The 16215-nt window shown below is 38.8% G+C and overlaps 1 protein-coding gene across 1 annotated transcript in view; it reads right to left on the reverse strand.

Moving 5' to 3' along the window:
- Positions 1–16215, reverse strand: part of LOC120860867 (IQ domain-containing protein H-like) — a 225239-nt gene that overhangs the window by 133594 nt on the left and 75430 nt on the right. The window contains exons 6-7 of the mRNA XM_040236570.1: positions 15302–15430; positions 808–887 (exon numbers count right to left, since the gene is read on the reverse strand). Of these exons, the coding sequence (XP_040092504.1) occupies positions 808–887; positions 15302–15430 (209 nt within the window). The remainder of the gene's footprint in view (positions 1–807; positions 888–15301; positions 15431–16215) is intronic.

The raw sequence follows: 16215 nt of genomic DNA on the forward strand, positions 1-16215 counted from the left end.
CCTTCTATGTTGAAAAGTTTCAATTATCACAAGTCTGTCTGTGGCTCATAAACATAAGAAAGCAAGCTATAAAAGTCCAGCACCTTTAAACCAGGAGAATCTCCATAGGGATGAGCATTGTACTCTGAGGTCCTAAGGTCAGAGAATAGAGTCCCTTTCCCTTCCGCATTAAGGTATCTGTCCAAAACTGGGGAACTTGTTTTATTACCCTATGCTTAACGATAAAGGAAACTTCACAATAACATGCTTCCCTGGTGGCTCAGACGGTAAAGAATCTGCCTGCAATGCAGGAGACCTGGGTTCAATCTCTGGGTTGGGAAGGTCCCCTGGAGGAGGGCATGGCAACAAACTCCAGTATTCTTGCTTGGAGAATCTTCATGGACAGAGAAGCCTGGTGGGCTACAATCCACGGGGTCTCAGAGTTGGACATGACTGAGTTACTAAGCACAGTACCTACAGCACACAGCACACAATAATATACCCCATGGAACACAAATTTGTATATAAAGCTTTGTATTCCGGACTCCTGGGCCCTTGACCAGATAGCAGTAGAGGTTAACTGAGTCAGTTAGTCTAGAAATAATGGAACATGATTGAAGTTTTTAGATCCTACTGATATTGTCATGGTAGAGTTTATCTGCAGAACAGTCTTCCCTTTTAAAATCAAATGCATCCCAGCAACAGCGGAAATAATATTTAGTTTTATGTGATATGTACAACTCCATAACATGCGCATATTACCAAAAATCTCACTGAGGATATTGTAAATTAGAACAATTTTCTTTTATTAGTTAGGAGTATGAATACCTTTGATCTTTGTCTCTTGAGAGAGAGAGTCTTCATTTCCTCTGGAATCGACTCTGTTCTCTGGGGTGCAGCAAATGGGGCTGTGAACAGAGGTGAAGAAGCGTTACCTCTTCCAAAAAGAGAGACCGATTCATTGGGTTGATGCTGTTGGGTTTGCACCTTAAAAGTCTGCTGGCTCTGTCACCCATTCAATGTTCACTACCAGTCATCCTTGTATCAATTCAATGAAACATTTGTGATCATTGACTTCAAAAGGAAAGCAAAGAGCATGAAAGAGCCACGGTTTCATCAGAATATAAGGTCAACTCCCCTATGCAAACTTATTAGAGAAAGAGGCAAATTTTTAAAGAAAGCAATTTGGAAGGTTATCTTTGTCTTATAAAATGTTTCACTCTAAGATTTCTTTTAATAGCTGTATTCCCAAGTTTGGTCTAAAGGTACATGATGGTTGGGTTAGTCGCTAAGTCGTGTCCGACTCTTGTGACCCCATAGCCTGCCAGTTTCCTCTGTCCATGGGATTCTCCAGGCAAGCATACTGGAATGGGTTGCCATTTCCTTTTCCAGTAACTATATATAGGATGGACTATTGTAATGTATAATCATTTAAAAAGACAATTCTAAAGAATTTGAGAGGCTTGGGGTAAATAAAGCAAGTGAAAAACACAAGTAAATATTGTTTTTGGAATAAATCTATAAGCAACAACTTTTGGAGAACACATCTAATCCATAGAGGAGGTAAGCCTACAAGCTAGATAATGCTTGTAAGAGAAATCGAATCTCTCCTGTTGCCTGGCAGGCAACTATATATACCTCTCGATACCATGCTTTCTCTTATTGCACATGCTAGGGTCTCAGCAAAGACAGCTGCCTTTACAAAACAGCTCAAATTCTCAGGAGAGGAAAATCCTTACACTGCTCTTTTTAAGAAAGAGAACAAATGATTTATTTACATAGTTAATTGAGTCAAAGAAGTGAGGCTTCTTTCTACTCATTTCCTTAGTCCACCCCTTTTCTGTCAGTTCTCTAACAACAATCTTAAAAAGAATTAACAGGTACTCTTCAAATATCAGCACCCTTCGATAGCTTGGTAGAGCAGAGGACTGTAAAGGTGATAACCTGCTGTCATCCTTAGGTTGCTGGTTTGATTCCAGCTCGAAGGAGGTAATAAACTTTGGCTTCCCTGATAGCTCAGGTAAAGAATCCACCTGCAATGCAAGAGACCCTGGTTTGATTCCTGGGTTGGGAAGATCCCCTGGAGAAGGGATAGGCTACCCACTCCAGTATTCTGGCCTAGAGAATTTCATAGGGTTGCAAAGAGTCGGACACAACTGAGCAACTTTCACTTTCTTCAAATACAGCATATCAATATACAATTTAGTATTCCACTTTGAGCACTCGGTTCTCTCATACTACCTCAAGTTGGCTGCAGGGAATGTCTTCAGCCATCTCCTAAAAAGTAGCAGGAATTCCATTGTCTCAGCACTAGAGATCACCTCCACAAAAGACTTTTGTTGCGTTGGACAAACCCTATTTTACCACCTTTCTGGTTTTTCTGCTTCCAGCGATTCTCCTATACTGTGACACTGCCCACCACCTTCCCCAAGGTTAGGCAATTGGCCATACAACTGGCTATACAATGGATTCTGCATCACAGATTCAACCAATTTCTATCCAGGGTTCGCTGAATCCACAGACACAGAACCCAGAAATACATAGGGCCAACTGTGCAACACCATTTTATAGAAGACACTTGAACATCTGCAGATTTTGGTATCCATGGCAGGTCCTGGAACCAAAAATCCCCTGTGGACACAGAGGGACAACTGTAGTGTGTGAAGACACCATTTTAATCCTACAAGTTTTTGCCTTGACTTCTGTGCTCTCCCACCCAGTTGTCCACTTGAACTTGGCTCACTAACTTTGAAGGTCAGTTCACACTGTATACTGAGGATAGTATGAATTCAGATTCAGCCATAAAGCCTGTTTTTCCTATTATCTGCAACTTCAGTATACTTTTTGTTTAACTTTCAGGTTCCTGCAGACAAATGAGACTTATTGCTAAATTACCATGATGAAACAAAATAGCAGTTGAGAAATGGGCATAATTTTTAAAGGAACTTATTAAATTAAAATTATTAATTCCTTTTTAAAGGAATTTATTAAAATTTCACTGAAATTTGGTAGGATAAAGATATGATTGCAATTTCACATGGATAATCCATGGTTAATGGTTATCTCTAAAAAAGTTTTTGGAGGTTTTTCTTTGTTACCTGCAGAAATACTATCATTAAATTTATAACTTCATATGGCCTTGAACTTTATGGGATACATGCATTTGATGAATGTCTGCATCCTAAGACACTGCCTATTTTGCTACTCAGTTTCCATTCTGAAAAAATCTGTAGGGTAAATTTTGCCTCAATGTCAGGGGGAAAAAAAAAATCTTGTCTTTCTGGAAATATTTGTATGATTCTTATGGTAGCAATTTATTGTTATGTGCTTCCCAAGAAGCCATCTCACTTTTCTCCTTGCTAATTTTAGAACCTCAACTTTTTTTCAGGGTATCAACATCCCCAGCTTCTAGGGTTTCCAGATTTAGGAAAACAATTTTTTTTAAGGGTAGGCAGTTAAACTTAAACTTTAGATAAACACCAAGTAATATTTTAAGTGAGCCCCAGATATTAAATATATTTCAAAAAACAGAATTTCATGAATGGATTAGACCAAGCATAATCAATAATACTAAGTACTTTATTTATGTCCCAATCCTAATACTAACCCTAATCTTACACTTGCACATTCACTTTCACAGTGGCCGTGTGACCAGTGAGAAGTGAAGGGAGGCCCGTTCAAGGGCTTCTGGGAAGAGACTGGTGCTACTATTTCCCCCTCTTCCTGCCTGGAATGAGCATGTTAAGGCACAAATCTGCAGGAGTCATCTTAGAGCTGTGAGGTGGATAAATGAAACATGCTAAAGAAGGTAAAGCGGAAAAAGAGTTGTTACAACGCTGTGTATAAGCACCATCATCGCTAGTTTCCCTACTTCCTGATTCCTTATGAGACAAATGAGCTCACTGTTTAAGCCCTGCTAGTTAGGGTTTCGGATAGTTGCAGTCACATACATGCCTGATGGGTACCCTTCCCTCCCGCTCCTTCTCTCCATACCACGCTTCCTCTTATTGCACGTGCTAGGGTCTCAGGGACAATGTCCAACAGTGACGGCAGTAAGACTGAGGGCAGCAGTGGTCATCCTTGAACTGTCTCTGCTTTTAATGAAGAAATACTAACAGAATACTCCCTACTAAGAACACTGTTTGCTTTGGGGTTTTGGTTGAAGACAACAATCAAGTTCAGAAAATTCTCTTCTACTTCTATTCTGCCCAGAAGATTTTCTCTTATTATTAATGTTGAATTGTGTTTTACGATTTTTAAACTTTGATGTGTATTAAGATGATCACAGAGTTTTTTCTTTATTAATCTGTTAATGTGCTGAATTATATTGTTTGATTTTTCTAATGTTGAATCTGCCACATATCCATCCTTGGTTATGATGAACGTAAAAACATACTGCTACCTTTTTATTTTCGGACGATACTTGCTTTACAGTGTTGGGGCGGTCTCTACCATACATCGATATGAGTCAGGCTTTTATACTGGTTGTACATACTCCCTCCCTCTCGAGTCCCCCTCCCACCACATTTCACTCTTCGAGGCTGTCACGGAGCACCAGGCTGGGCTCCCTATGTTACACAGCAGTTTCCTGCTGGTTATATATTTTACACGTTATAGTCATACTGCTAACCTGTATTTAGAATGTTATTTTTTATGTTCCTAAGATTGATTTATAGATTTTTTCTTGCACTGTCCTCATCTAGTTTTGGTACCAAAGTTATAGTAGCTTCATAAAATCAGCTGGCAAGCTCACCTTCTTTTGTTTCACTGTGGCATTTAATATAAGAATTACCTGATCTTTAAAACTGGTAAAGCTTGCCTATAAAAGACCTGAGGCCTTCTTTGTTTGCTATGTTTGTGTGTGTGTGTGTGTGTGTGTGCAAGTATGCACATGTCCATCTGTAAGACAGATATTTTTACCTACCAAGTCAAATTTTCTAATGGTATTGTTTTCTTTAAGTTTCCTATTTTTTTCTTGAATTAACTTAAGTAATTTAGATTTTTCTAGGAAAATTTTCATTTTTTAAAAATGTATTGACATTATTATCATATTATTTTTAAATATCTATCTGCAGTTTCTGCATTTTTTCATTTTCATATTATTTATATGTTCCTTCTATTTTTTAAAATTATAGCCTTATTGAAGGATAATTGAAAAAAGAAATTATAAGATATTTAAAGTATACATTGTGATGATAAATATACATATATATAAAATACATAGCAGAAACTCATGCAACTCAACAGCAAAAAACCAAATAACTCTAATTTTTAAATGAGCAAAGGACCTGAATAGACATTTTTCTACTTACTGAGGCAAAGCTCACCAGGCTACTAAATCCAAAGGAAAACATAGGAAAGGAAAAATTTAGGACAACCTTACCCCTGAACAATGGTAAACAAAATATTAGCAAATGAAATCCAGCAATGCATACACAGGATGATATATTGTAGCTAATTTGGCTTATTTCTCAAGGGCATAGAGAATTAACAGGGGTATCAGGGGAACCAGCTAAAACAGATTTAAATAAGAACCAGAGTCTTATAATACCCACAATGTCAAAGTTTCTATTGAGGATCACTCACCATACCAAGAACCAGGAACTGAATGAAAAAAGACAAGGAATAGATGCCAACACGGAGATGACAGAAAGCTTAAAATTACCTGACAAAAATTTTAAAGCAACCATCATAAAAATGTTCCACAAGCAATTACAGAAAAACATGAAACAAATGAAATAATATAAAATCTCAGCAAAGAAATAGAAAGTCTCCACATAGAAAACAGAATATGTAAGGAGGAACCAAAGTGAATTTTTAAATTCTGTTAAAGTACACATAACAAGGAATTCCCTGCTGTTTCAGTGGTTAGGATTCGGTGGTTTCACTGCCATGGCCTGGGTTCAATCCATGGTCCAGGAACTAAAATCCCACAGCTGTGCAGTGCAGCCAAAAAAAAAAAAAAAAATACACACATTTATCATCTTAACCATTTTTAAGTGTACATTTTTTTTTAACAAATTGAAATTTTGGAACAGAAAAATACAGTCATCTAAATACAAAATTCAGTGGATGGCTCAACAGCAGAATGTAGAGGACAGGTAAATCAGTGAACTAGAAGACAGAAAAATAGAAATTACCCAATCTGAACAATGGAGAGAAAAGAGACGGGGCAGGGCGGGGAAATGAACAGAGCCTCAAGGACCTGTGGGATTCTACCAAGAGATCTAACATTTGTATCATGTAGCCTATAAAGAGAGGCAATAGAGGGCAAAGCTGAAAAACAAAATGTACTCAAAAAAATAATGGCTGAAAACCTCCCAAATTTGGCAAAACACACAACCCTATAGAAGGTGAGCCAATCCCAAACAAGATAAAACCAAAGAAATCCACGTTAAGATATGGTCAAGGCTTCATAAAAACTAAAGACAGAGAAAAATCTTGGAAACAGGAGAAAAAAAGCAACACCTTACCTACCGACAGCAGAAAAAAAAAAAAAAAAAAAAAGGACAGTGGCTTTCTCATCAGAAACCATGGGAGAGAAAGGAAGTGGCACAAAGTTTTTTTAAATGCTGTAAGAAAAGCACTGTCAACCCAGAATCCTAAAGCTAGTGAAAATATCCTTTAGGAAATAAAGGAGAAATCAAGACAGTCTAAGATAAAGAAAAATGAAGAAAATTTGTCACTAGTACTCTGACCCTCAGTTCAGTTCAATCGCTCAGTTGTGGCCGATTCTTTGTGGCCCCATGGACTGCAGCATGCCAGGCCACCCTGTCCATCACCAACCCTGGAACTTGCTCAAACTCATGTCTATAGAGTCAGTGATGCCGTCCAACCATCTCATCCTCTGTCGTCCCCTTCTCCTTCTGCCTTCACGCTTTCCCAACATCAGGGTCTTTTCAAATGAGTCAATTCTTCGCATCATATGGCCAAAGTATTGGAGTTTCAGCCTCAACATCAGTCCTTCCAATGAACATTCACGAGTGATTTCCTTTCGGATGGACTGTTTGGATCTCCTTGCAGTCCAAGGGACTTTCAAGAGTCTTCTCCAATATCACAGTTCAAAAGTGTCAACTCTTGGGTGCTCAGCTTTCTTATAGTCAACCCTCACATCTGCATATGACTACTGGAAAAACCACAGCTTTGACTAGTCGGACTTTTGTCAGCAGAGTAATGTCTCTGTGTTTTAACAGGTTGTCTAGGTTGGTCATAACTTTTCTTCCAAGGAGTAAGCATCTTTTAATTTCATGGCTGCAGTAACCATCTGCAGTGATTTTGGAACACAAAAAAATAAAGTATGTCACTGTTTCCACTGTTTACCCGTCTATTTGCCATGAAGTGATGGGACCAGATACCATGATCTTAGTTTTCTGAATGTTGAGCTTTAAGCCAACTTTTTCACTCTCCTCTTTCACTTTCATCAAGAGGCTCTTTAGTTCTTCTTCACTTTCTGCCATAAGGGTGGTGTCATCTGCACATCTGAGGTTATTGATATTTCTCCCAGCAATCTTGATTCCAGCTTGTGCTTCATCCAGCCTAGCGTTTCTCATGATGTACTCTGCATATAAGTTAAATAAGCAGGGTGACAATATACAGCCTTGACATACTGTTTTCCCTATTTGGAACCAGTCTGTTGTTCCACGTCCAGTTCTAACTGTTGCTTCCTGACCTGCATACAGATTTCTCAAGAGGCAGGCAGGTCAGGTGGTCTGGTATTCCTATCTCTATAAGAATTTTCCAGAGTTTGTTGCGGTCCACACAAAGCTTTGACATAGTCAATAAAGCAAAAATATATGTATTCCTGGAACCCTCTTGCTTTTTTGTAGATCCAACGGATGTTGGCAGTTTGATCTCTGGTTCCTCTGCCTTTTCTAAACCCAGCTTGATCTGGAAGTTCACGGTTCACGTACTGTTGAAGCCTGGCTTCAACAATCTGGGTCGTGAAGATCGTTTTTGTATAGTTCTTCTGTGTATTCTTGCCACCTCTTCTTAATATCTTCTGCTTCTGTTAGGTCCATATCATTTCTGTCCTTTATTGTGCCCATCTTTGCATGAAATGTTCCCTTAGTATCTCTAATTTTCTTGAAGAGATCCTTAGACTTTCCCATTCTATTGTTTTCCTCTATTTCTTTACAATGCTTGCTCAGGAAGGCCTTCTTATCTCTCCTTGCTATTCTTTGGAACTTTGCATTCAGATGCTTATATCTTTCCTTTTCTCCTTTGCCTTTTGCTTCTCTTCTTTTCACAGCTATTTTAAGGCCTTCTCAGACAACCATTTTGCCTTTTTGCATTTATTTTCCTTGGGGATGGACTTGCTCCCTGTCTCCTGTACAATGTCACAAACCTCTGTCCATAGTTCACCAAGCACTCTATCAATCTAATCCCTTGAATCTATTTCTCACTTCCACTGTATAATCGTTAGGGATTTGATTTAGGTCATACATGAATGGTCTAGTGGTTTTCCCTACTTTCTTCAATTTAAGTCTGAATTTGGCAATAAGGAGTTCATGATCTGAGCCACAGTCAGCTCCCAGTCTTGTTTTTGCTGACTGTATAGGACTTCTCCATCTTTAGCTGCAAAGAATATAATCAATCTGATTTCGGTGTTGACCAACTGGTGATGTCCATGTGTAGTCTCTTCTCTTGTGTTGTTGGAAGAGGGTGTTTGCTATGACCAGTGCGTTCTCTTGGTAAAATTCTGTTAGCCTTTGCCCTGCTTCATTTTATACTCCAAGGCCAAATTTGCCTGTTACTCCAAGTGTTTCTTGATTCCGTACTTTTGCGTTCCAGCCCCTATAATGAAAAGGACATCTTTTTTGTGTGTTAGTTCTAGAAGGTCTTGTGGGTCTTCATGGAACCATTCAGTTTCAGCTTCTTCAGTATTACTGGTTGGGGCATAGCCTTGGATTACTGTGATATTGAATGGTTAGCCTTAGAAACGAACAGAGATCATTCTGTTGTTTTTGAGATTGCATCCAAGTAGTGCATTTTGGACTCTTTTGCTGACTATGACGGCTAATCCATTTCTTCTAAGGGATTTCTTCCTGCCCACAGTGGTAAATGTAATGGTCATCTGAATTAAATTCACCCATTCCAGTCCATTTTAGTTTGCTGATTCCTGAAGTGTCGATGTTCACTCTTGACATCTCCTGTTTGACCACTTTCAATTTGCCTTGATTCATGGACCTAACATTCCAGGTTCCTATGCAATATTACTCTTAATGAGCAATATTGTTTACTCAGATCCTAAACAGTGGCTAAACTAAATACTCTAAATAGACTGAAAATGATTAAAGAAAGAATTTTGGAACATCCGAAAAGAAGAAAACACAGTAAAGCAAAAATATGGGTAAAAACATTGGACTTACTTTTTCTTCTTGAGTTTTCTAAATTATATTTGATGTTTGAAATAAAAATCATAACACTGTCTGATGTAGCTCTAAATGTATGTGGAGGAAATAAGCATGCAACTACCATGAGATCCAGCAATTATGCTCCTGGGAATTTGTCCTAAAGAAATGACAATGCAGGTTCATATAAAAAGCTGTACACAAAGGTTTACAGCAACTTTATTCATAGTCACCAAAAGCTGGAAACAACCCATACATCCTTTAACAGGTGAATGGTTTAACAGTTGTGGTAGTCTCATACTGTGGGTTACTAGTCAGCAACAAAAAGGAATAAACTACTGATATAAGCAACAACCTGGATTAAATCTTCAGAGTTATGTTGAGTGAAAAAGACAATTCCAAAAGGTTACATACTGTAAGAGTCCATTTATCTAACATATTTGAAATGATAAAATTCCAGAAATAGAAAACAGATTAGTTGTTGCCAGGGTTTAAAGGAGTGGGGGATGGGAGGGGCGTGCCTATGGCTATTAGCGGATAACACAAGGAATCCATGAGCTAGAGGAAATGTTCTATATCTTCACTGTATCAATATTTCAGTTGCCATATTGTACTGTAGTTTGGCAATATGCTATTATGGGAAAACTGAGTTAAGAGTGCAAAGGATCTGCCTGTATTATTACTTACAATTGCATGTGAGTCTACAATTATCTCAAAATCAAAAGTTTAGTTAAAAACAGGACTTTCCTGGTGGTCTGGTGGTAAAGAATCCACCTGCCAATACAAGGACACCAGTTTGATCCCTAATCTGGGAAGATTCCACATACTGCAGGGCAACTAAGCCCGTGTGCTACAACTGTTGAGCCTGTGTCCACAACTACTAAAGCCCGTGCCTTCCAGAACCTCTGCTCTGCCTCAAGAGAAGCCACCACAGTGAGAAGCCAGTGCACTGCAACTAAAGAAAGCCCTCACACAGCAGAAAAGACTCAGCAGAGCCAAACTTTTTAAAAAATTAATAAATTTAAAAATTTAGTTAAAAACAAAGACACCAGTAAGATAATGAAATGCCAAGCCACAGAGTGGAAAAAAATTTTCATAATATCAGTTCAGTTCAGTTCAGTCGCTCAGTCATGTCCAACTCTTTGTGACCCCATGGACTGCAGCACGCCAGGCCTCCCTGTCCATCACAAACTCTGCCTTTACTCAAACTCATGCCCATTGAGTCGGTGATGCCATCCAACCATCTCATCCTCTGTCGACCCTTCTCCTTCTGCCTTTAGTCTTTCCCAGCATCAGGGTCTCTTTCCAATGAATCAGCTATTCGCATCAGGTGGCCAAATTATTGAAGTTTCAGCTTCAACATCAGTCCGTTCAATGCATATTCAGGACTGATTTCCTTTAGGATGGACTGGTTGGATCTCCTTGCAGTCCAAGGGACTCTAAAGAGTCTTCTCCAACACCACAGTTCAAAAGCATCACTTCTTTGGCACTCAACTTTCTTCACAGTCCAACTCTCACATCCATACATGACCATTGGAAAAACCATAGCTTTGAAGTCGGACTTTTGTTGGCAAAGTAATGTCTCTGCTTTTTAAAATGTTGTGTAGGTTGGTCATAACTTTTCTTCCAAGGAGTATGTGTTTTTTAATTTCATGGCTGCAGTCAACATCTGCAGTGATTTTGGAGCCCCAAAAATAAAGTCTGACACTGTTTCCACTTTTTCCCCATCTATTTCCCATGAAGTGATCAACAACTTTTTCACTCTCCACTTTCACTTTCATCAAGAGGCTCTTTAGGTCTTCATCACTTTCTGCCATCAGAGTAGTGTCATCTGCATATCTGTGGTTATTTGATTCCAGTTTGTGTTTCATCCAGCCAAACATTTCTCATGATGTACTTACTCTGCATAAAAGTTAAATAAGCAGGGTGACAATATACAGCCTTGATGTACTCTTTTTCCTATTTGGAACCAGTCTGTTGTTTCATGTCCAGTTCTAACTGTTGCTTCCTGACCTGCATACAGATTTCTCAAGAGGCAGGTCAGGTGGTCTGGTATTCCCATCTCTTTCAGAATTTTCCACAGTTTATTGTGATCCACACAGTCAAAGGCTTCAGCATAGGCAATAAAGCAGAAATAGATGTTTTTCTGGAACTCTCTTGCTTTTTTTATGATCCAGCGGATGTTGGCAATTTGATGTCTGGTTTCTCTGCCTTTTCTAAAATCAGCTTGAACATCTGGAAGTTCATGGTTCACAGCTGAAGCCTGGCTTGGAGAATTTTGAGCATTACTTTACTAGCGTGTGCTGCTGGTGCTGCTGCTGCCAAGTTGCTTCAGTCATGTCCGACTCTGTGCGACCCCAGAGACAGCCCATCAGGCTCCCCTGTCCCTGAGATTCCCCAGGCAAGAACACTGGAGCGGGCTGCCATTTCCTTTTCCAATGCAGGAAAGTGAAAAGTGAAAGTGAACTCACTCAGTCGTGTCCAGCTAGCGTGTGAGATGAGTGCAGTTGTGTGGTAGTTTGAGCATTCGTTGGCATTGCCTTTCTTTGGGATTAGAATGAAAACTGACCTTTTCCAGTCCTGTGGCCAGTGCTGAGTTTTCCAAATTTGCTGGCATATTGATTACAGCCCTTTCACAGAATTATCTTTTAGGATTTGAAATAGCTCAACTGGAATTCCATCACCTCCACTAGCTTTGTCCGCAGTGATGCTTCCTAACCCTCAATTGACTTCACATTCCAGGATGTCTGGCTCTAGGTGAGTGATCACACCATCGTGATTACCTGGGTCATGAAGATCCTTTTTGTACACTTCTTCTGTGTATTCTTGTCACCTCTTCTTAATATCTTCTGCTTCTGTTAGGTCCATATCATTTCTGTCCTATATTGAGCCCATCTTTGCATGAAATGTTCCCTTAGTATCTCTAATTTTCTTGAAGAGAGCTCTAGTCTTTCCCTTCTGCTGTTTTCCTCTATTTCTTTGCACTGATCACTGAGGAAGGCTTTCTTATCTCTCCTTGCTATTCTTTGGAACTCTGCATTCAGATGGGTATATCTTTCCTTTTCTCCTTTGCCTTTTGCTTCTCTTCTTTTCACAGCTATTTTAAGGCCTTCTCAGACAACCATTTTACCTTTTTGCATTTATTTTCCTTGGGGATGGACTTGCTCCCTGTCTCCTGTACAATGTCACAAACCTCTGTCCATAGTTCATCAAGCACTCTGCTTATCAGATCTAATCCCCTGAATCTATTTCTCACTTCCACTGTATAATCATTAGGTATTTGATTTTGGTCATACATGAATGGTCTAGTGGTTTTCCCTACTTTCTTCAATTTAAGTCTGAATTTGGCAATAAGGAGTTCATGATCTGAGCCACAGTCAGCTCCCAGTCTTGTTTTTGCTGACTGTATAGGACTTCTCCATCTTTAGCTGCAAAGAATATAATCAATCTGATTTCGGTGTTGACCAACTGGTGATGTCCATGTGTAGCATCTTCTCTTGTGTTGTCGGAAGAGAGTGTTTGCTATGACCAGTGCATTCTCTTGGGAAAACTCTACTAGCCTTTGCCCTGCTTCATTTTATACTCCAAGGCCAAATCTGCTGGTTACTCCAGGTGTTTCTTGACTTCCTACTTTTGCATTCCAGTCCCCTATAACTGATAACAGATTAGTATCCAGGATACATACATAATACTATAAATAACCAAGAAAAACAACCCATTTAAAAAAATGTTGAAGTTTCAAGTCAGTTTACAAAAGGAGATACTCAAATGAGCAATACACATATCAAAAAAAACCCCACAAACTCTTCAACTTTATTGGTCATCAGGGAAATAGAAATTAAACCCACAAAGATATACCACAACAATCTTCAGGGTGGCAAAGCAATAAACAAAGAAAAGAAAATATCAAGTGTCGACAAAGATATATATCATTTGGAATTATCATATACTGCTAATAAGAAAATAAATCAGTATAAACACCTTGCAAAGCCATTTGGTGTTATCTGCTAAATCTGAGCATATGTTTACCCCATGCCTCAGCAATTCTTTTTAATATGTATCCAAGAGCAGGGTGTATATATATATTTACATTAAAAGACATATACAAGAATGTTTATAGTGGTATTACCCCTAATAGCTCTATGGTATAAACCACTGAAATTCCCATCAACAGTAGAATGGATACAAAACTGGGGTATGTTCATCCACACTCAGTCATACATATTCATCCCTGATGCCTCTCTTTTCCTCACTCCTATCTGTCAGCCATTCTTCATTCCTTTCTTTCAGTCATTCCTCATGGCTCTACCTCTAAAATAAAATATAATGTGAATTTGTTTACTTCTCCTCATATCCACTGATACCATCCTCCTTAAATTCACCATCATTTCTCACCTGGTTTACTAAAACAGTCTTTTAACTAGTCTTCTTGGTTCCACTCATGTTCCTGTATGACTCATTATCTGTAAAGCAGTTATCATGGTCTTATTAAGATATAAATCAGATCACTTCAGCCTCCTGTTTAAACTTTTCAGTGATTTCTCACTGTAATTAGGATTAAATCCAATTCCTCATCATGATTTGAAAGGATGCCTTGCTGGTTCTGCTACAGTGTAAGGCTTTTAAAAAGAAAGATCTCAAGACATACTAAATGGCTTAAACAAATTAAGAGTTTATTTCCCTTTCACACAAAGGTTGAAAGGAAGAGTCCTAGGTAGGCAAGGGTATCTTGGCCAGACTGAACCTGGAGTTCCATTTTTGACTCCAAAGTGCTTGCCCATCATCTATATATTCATCCCAGCTAGTCAGAGATAGAAAAATGAAAAGAAGAAGCCATGCCCAGAAGTTTCCCTTTCCCCTTCTGCTTACATTCTCATTGTCCAGAACCTGGAAGGAAGTTTCCAAGTTCAGCTAGCTGAAAGGAAGACTAGAAATGTCTCTGGTCAAGCTGACATGTGCCCACCCATGACTCAATTACTGTGGAAGTAGGGAAGAATCAACCTTGAAGACAACTCGTGGTCTCTGTTCTACCCTACATCATTCCAGTCTTCTCTACCTCTCCAACATTATCTCTTCCTTCTCTTGGCCTTCCAGCCCCATTAGCATTCTTGCTTACTTCCTCCTTAATCCCCTTGGCCATTATGCCAATGCTGTCCTACATCTGAAATACTCTTCCCTAGATCTTTACATGACTGGTTCCTTCTCATCATTTGGATCTCAACATCTTCCAAGATACATTCCCTGACCCTTCCCTCCCAAGCAAAGTAATCACTTCCCTTTATCATTCTCAGTCCATGTTATTTTATTTCTAGCACTTGTCCTTAGCTTAAATTCTCGTTTACTTACCTGATTATTATCTATATCTTCTACTAGAATGTAAGCACCACAAGAATACATATGATTGACTTATTTTCTCTGTCAGATCCCCAACTACCTTGGATAAAGCAAGCATTCAACAAATACTCATTGAGCAGATGAATTTATTAGCCAAAACCCCTCATTTTATAACTGACAAAGCTGAGGCCCTGAGAATGTAAATGACTTGCCTGAGGTTCTGCAACCACTTAGTAGATACCTAGGTGGGTGCTTTTCTCCTATTTTAGCCAGCCTCCTCTTTGAAGTCTTCTATTGTTTCACCTCTCAGCAATCATTCTGAATACTCACAGTACTAGACTTTAACATTCATTTGGTTTTTAGTTTGTAATGCTATGTATTGTTATTTATTTTTTATTATATCTGTCTTATTTTCCCAACCAAGCTGCAAATCCCTTAAAAATACCAACTTTCTCACACATAGAAAACACAGGCCCTAAGTAGGTATTTCACAAAGACTAAAGTTGCTTTATTCAGTAAACTGCAACTCAGAACCATTACAAGTTTAAGTCTGTCCTATTACTGAAGATAAAAGTTGGATACTAGAAGAGTAGATTTTGGTAATTTCTGTCTATCCCCAACTAAGAAGACTGTCTTACCGGTGGCCAAAATCTTACGTCCTTCATGAAAGTGATGCAGAGGAGCCGCTCTGGGTATAATAGGTGGATTCTGAAAGGTAATTCTTGCTGTTGGTGGAATCAATCCTCGTTCTATCATACTTAAAACCCCTAAAAAGGAAGGTTAGAGGAATATGAGTTTAATTTCAAGGACTTCCACAAAGTCTGAACTCTATAAATTTCACAAATGTAACTTTCTCTATTGATTAGTTTGTGAGAGTACATTTAGTGCCTCAATCCTTTGCATGAAAAAATAGCCATAGTATGTGTCCTATCTATTTTTCTAACAATCGAAGGAAAAAAGATGGCATTTCTAATAGTGGTATTTTGAAATAAGCTTGTACTATGGTAATTTCAAGATAGAAATATACTTCCAATGCAAACAAAAACTTTATACATCATGGCATTTTCAATTATTACTAATATTGGTATTCTTTTTAAAATTCAGAGAAATCAGGTACACAGTCCATAATTAAGGAGATCTTTGGTTCTGAAAGAAAGAAAATCTGTGTGCTTGAAATCATATTTCTGTTGTTATAATGAGTTACATTTTATTTTTTTTAAAAGAGTTCCTTTTAGACATTTCTCATATTACCAGAAGATGTGAATGCCCAAATAGATTGTTTTAGCGTAACTGGGCAACACGGGTAGTATTACTGCAACTAATTTAGAATTCCTAGATCTCATCAGTTCAGTTCAGTTCAGTCGCTCAGTTGTGTCCGACTCTTTGCAACCTCATGAATTGCAGCACGCCAGGCCTCCCTGTCCATCACCCACTCCTGGAGTTCACTCAAACTCACGTCCATCGAGTCAGTGATGCCATCCAGCCATCTCATCCTCTGTCGTCCCCTTCTCCTCCTACCCCTCAATCCCTCCCAGCATCAAAGTCTTTTCCA

Source organism: Oryx dammah, unplaced genomic scaffold, assembly GCF_014754425.2.
Source record: "Oryx dammah isolate SB20612 unplaced genomic scaffold, SCBI_Odam_1.1 HiC_scaffold_11209, whole genome shotgun sequence".
NCBI classification, from domain to species: Eukaryota; Metazoa; Chordata; class Mammalia; order Artiodactyla; family Bovidae; genus Oryx; species Oryx dammah.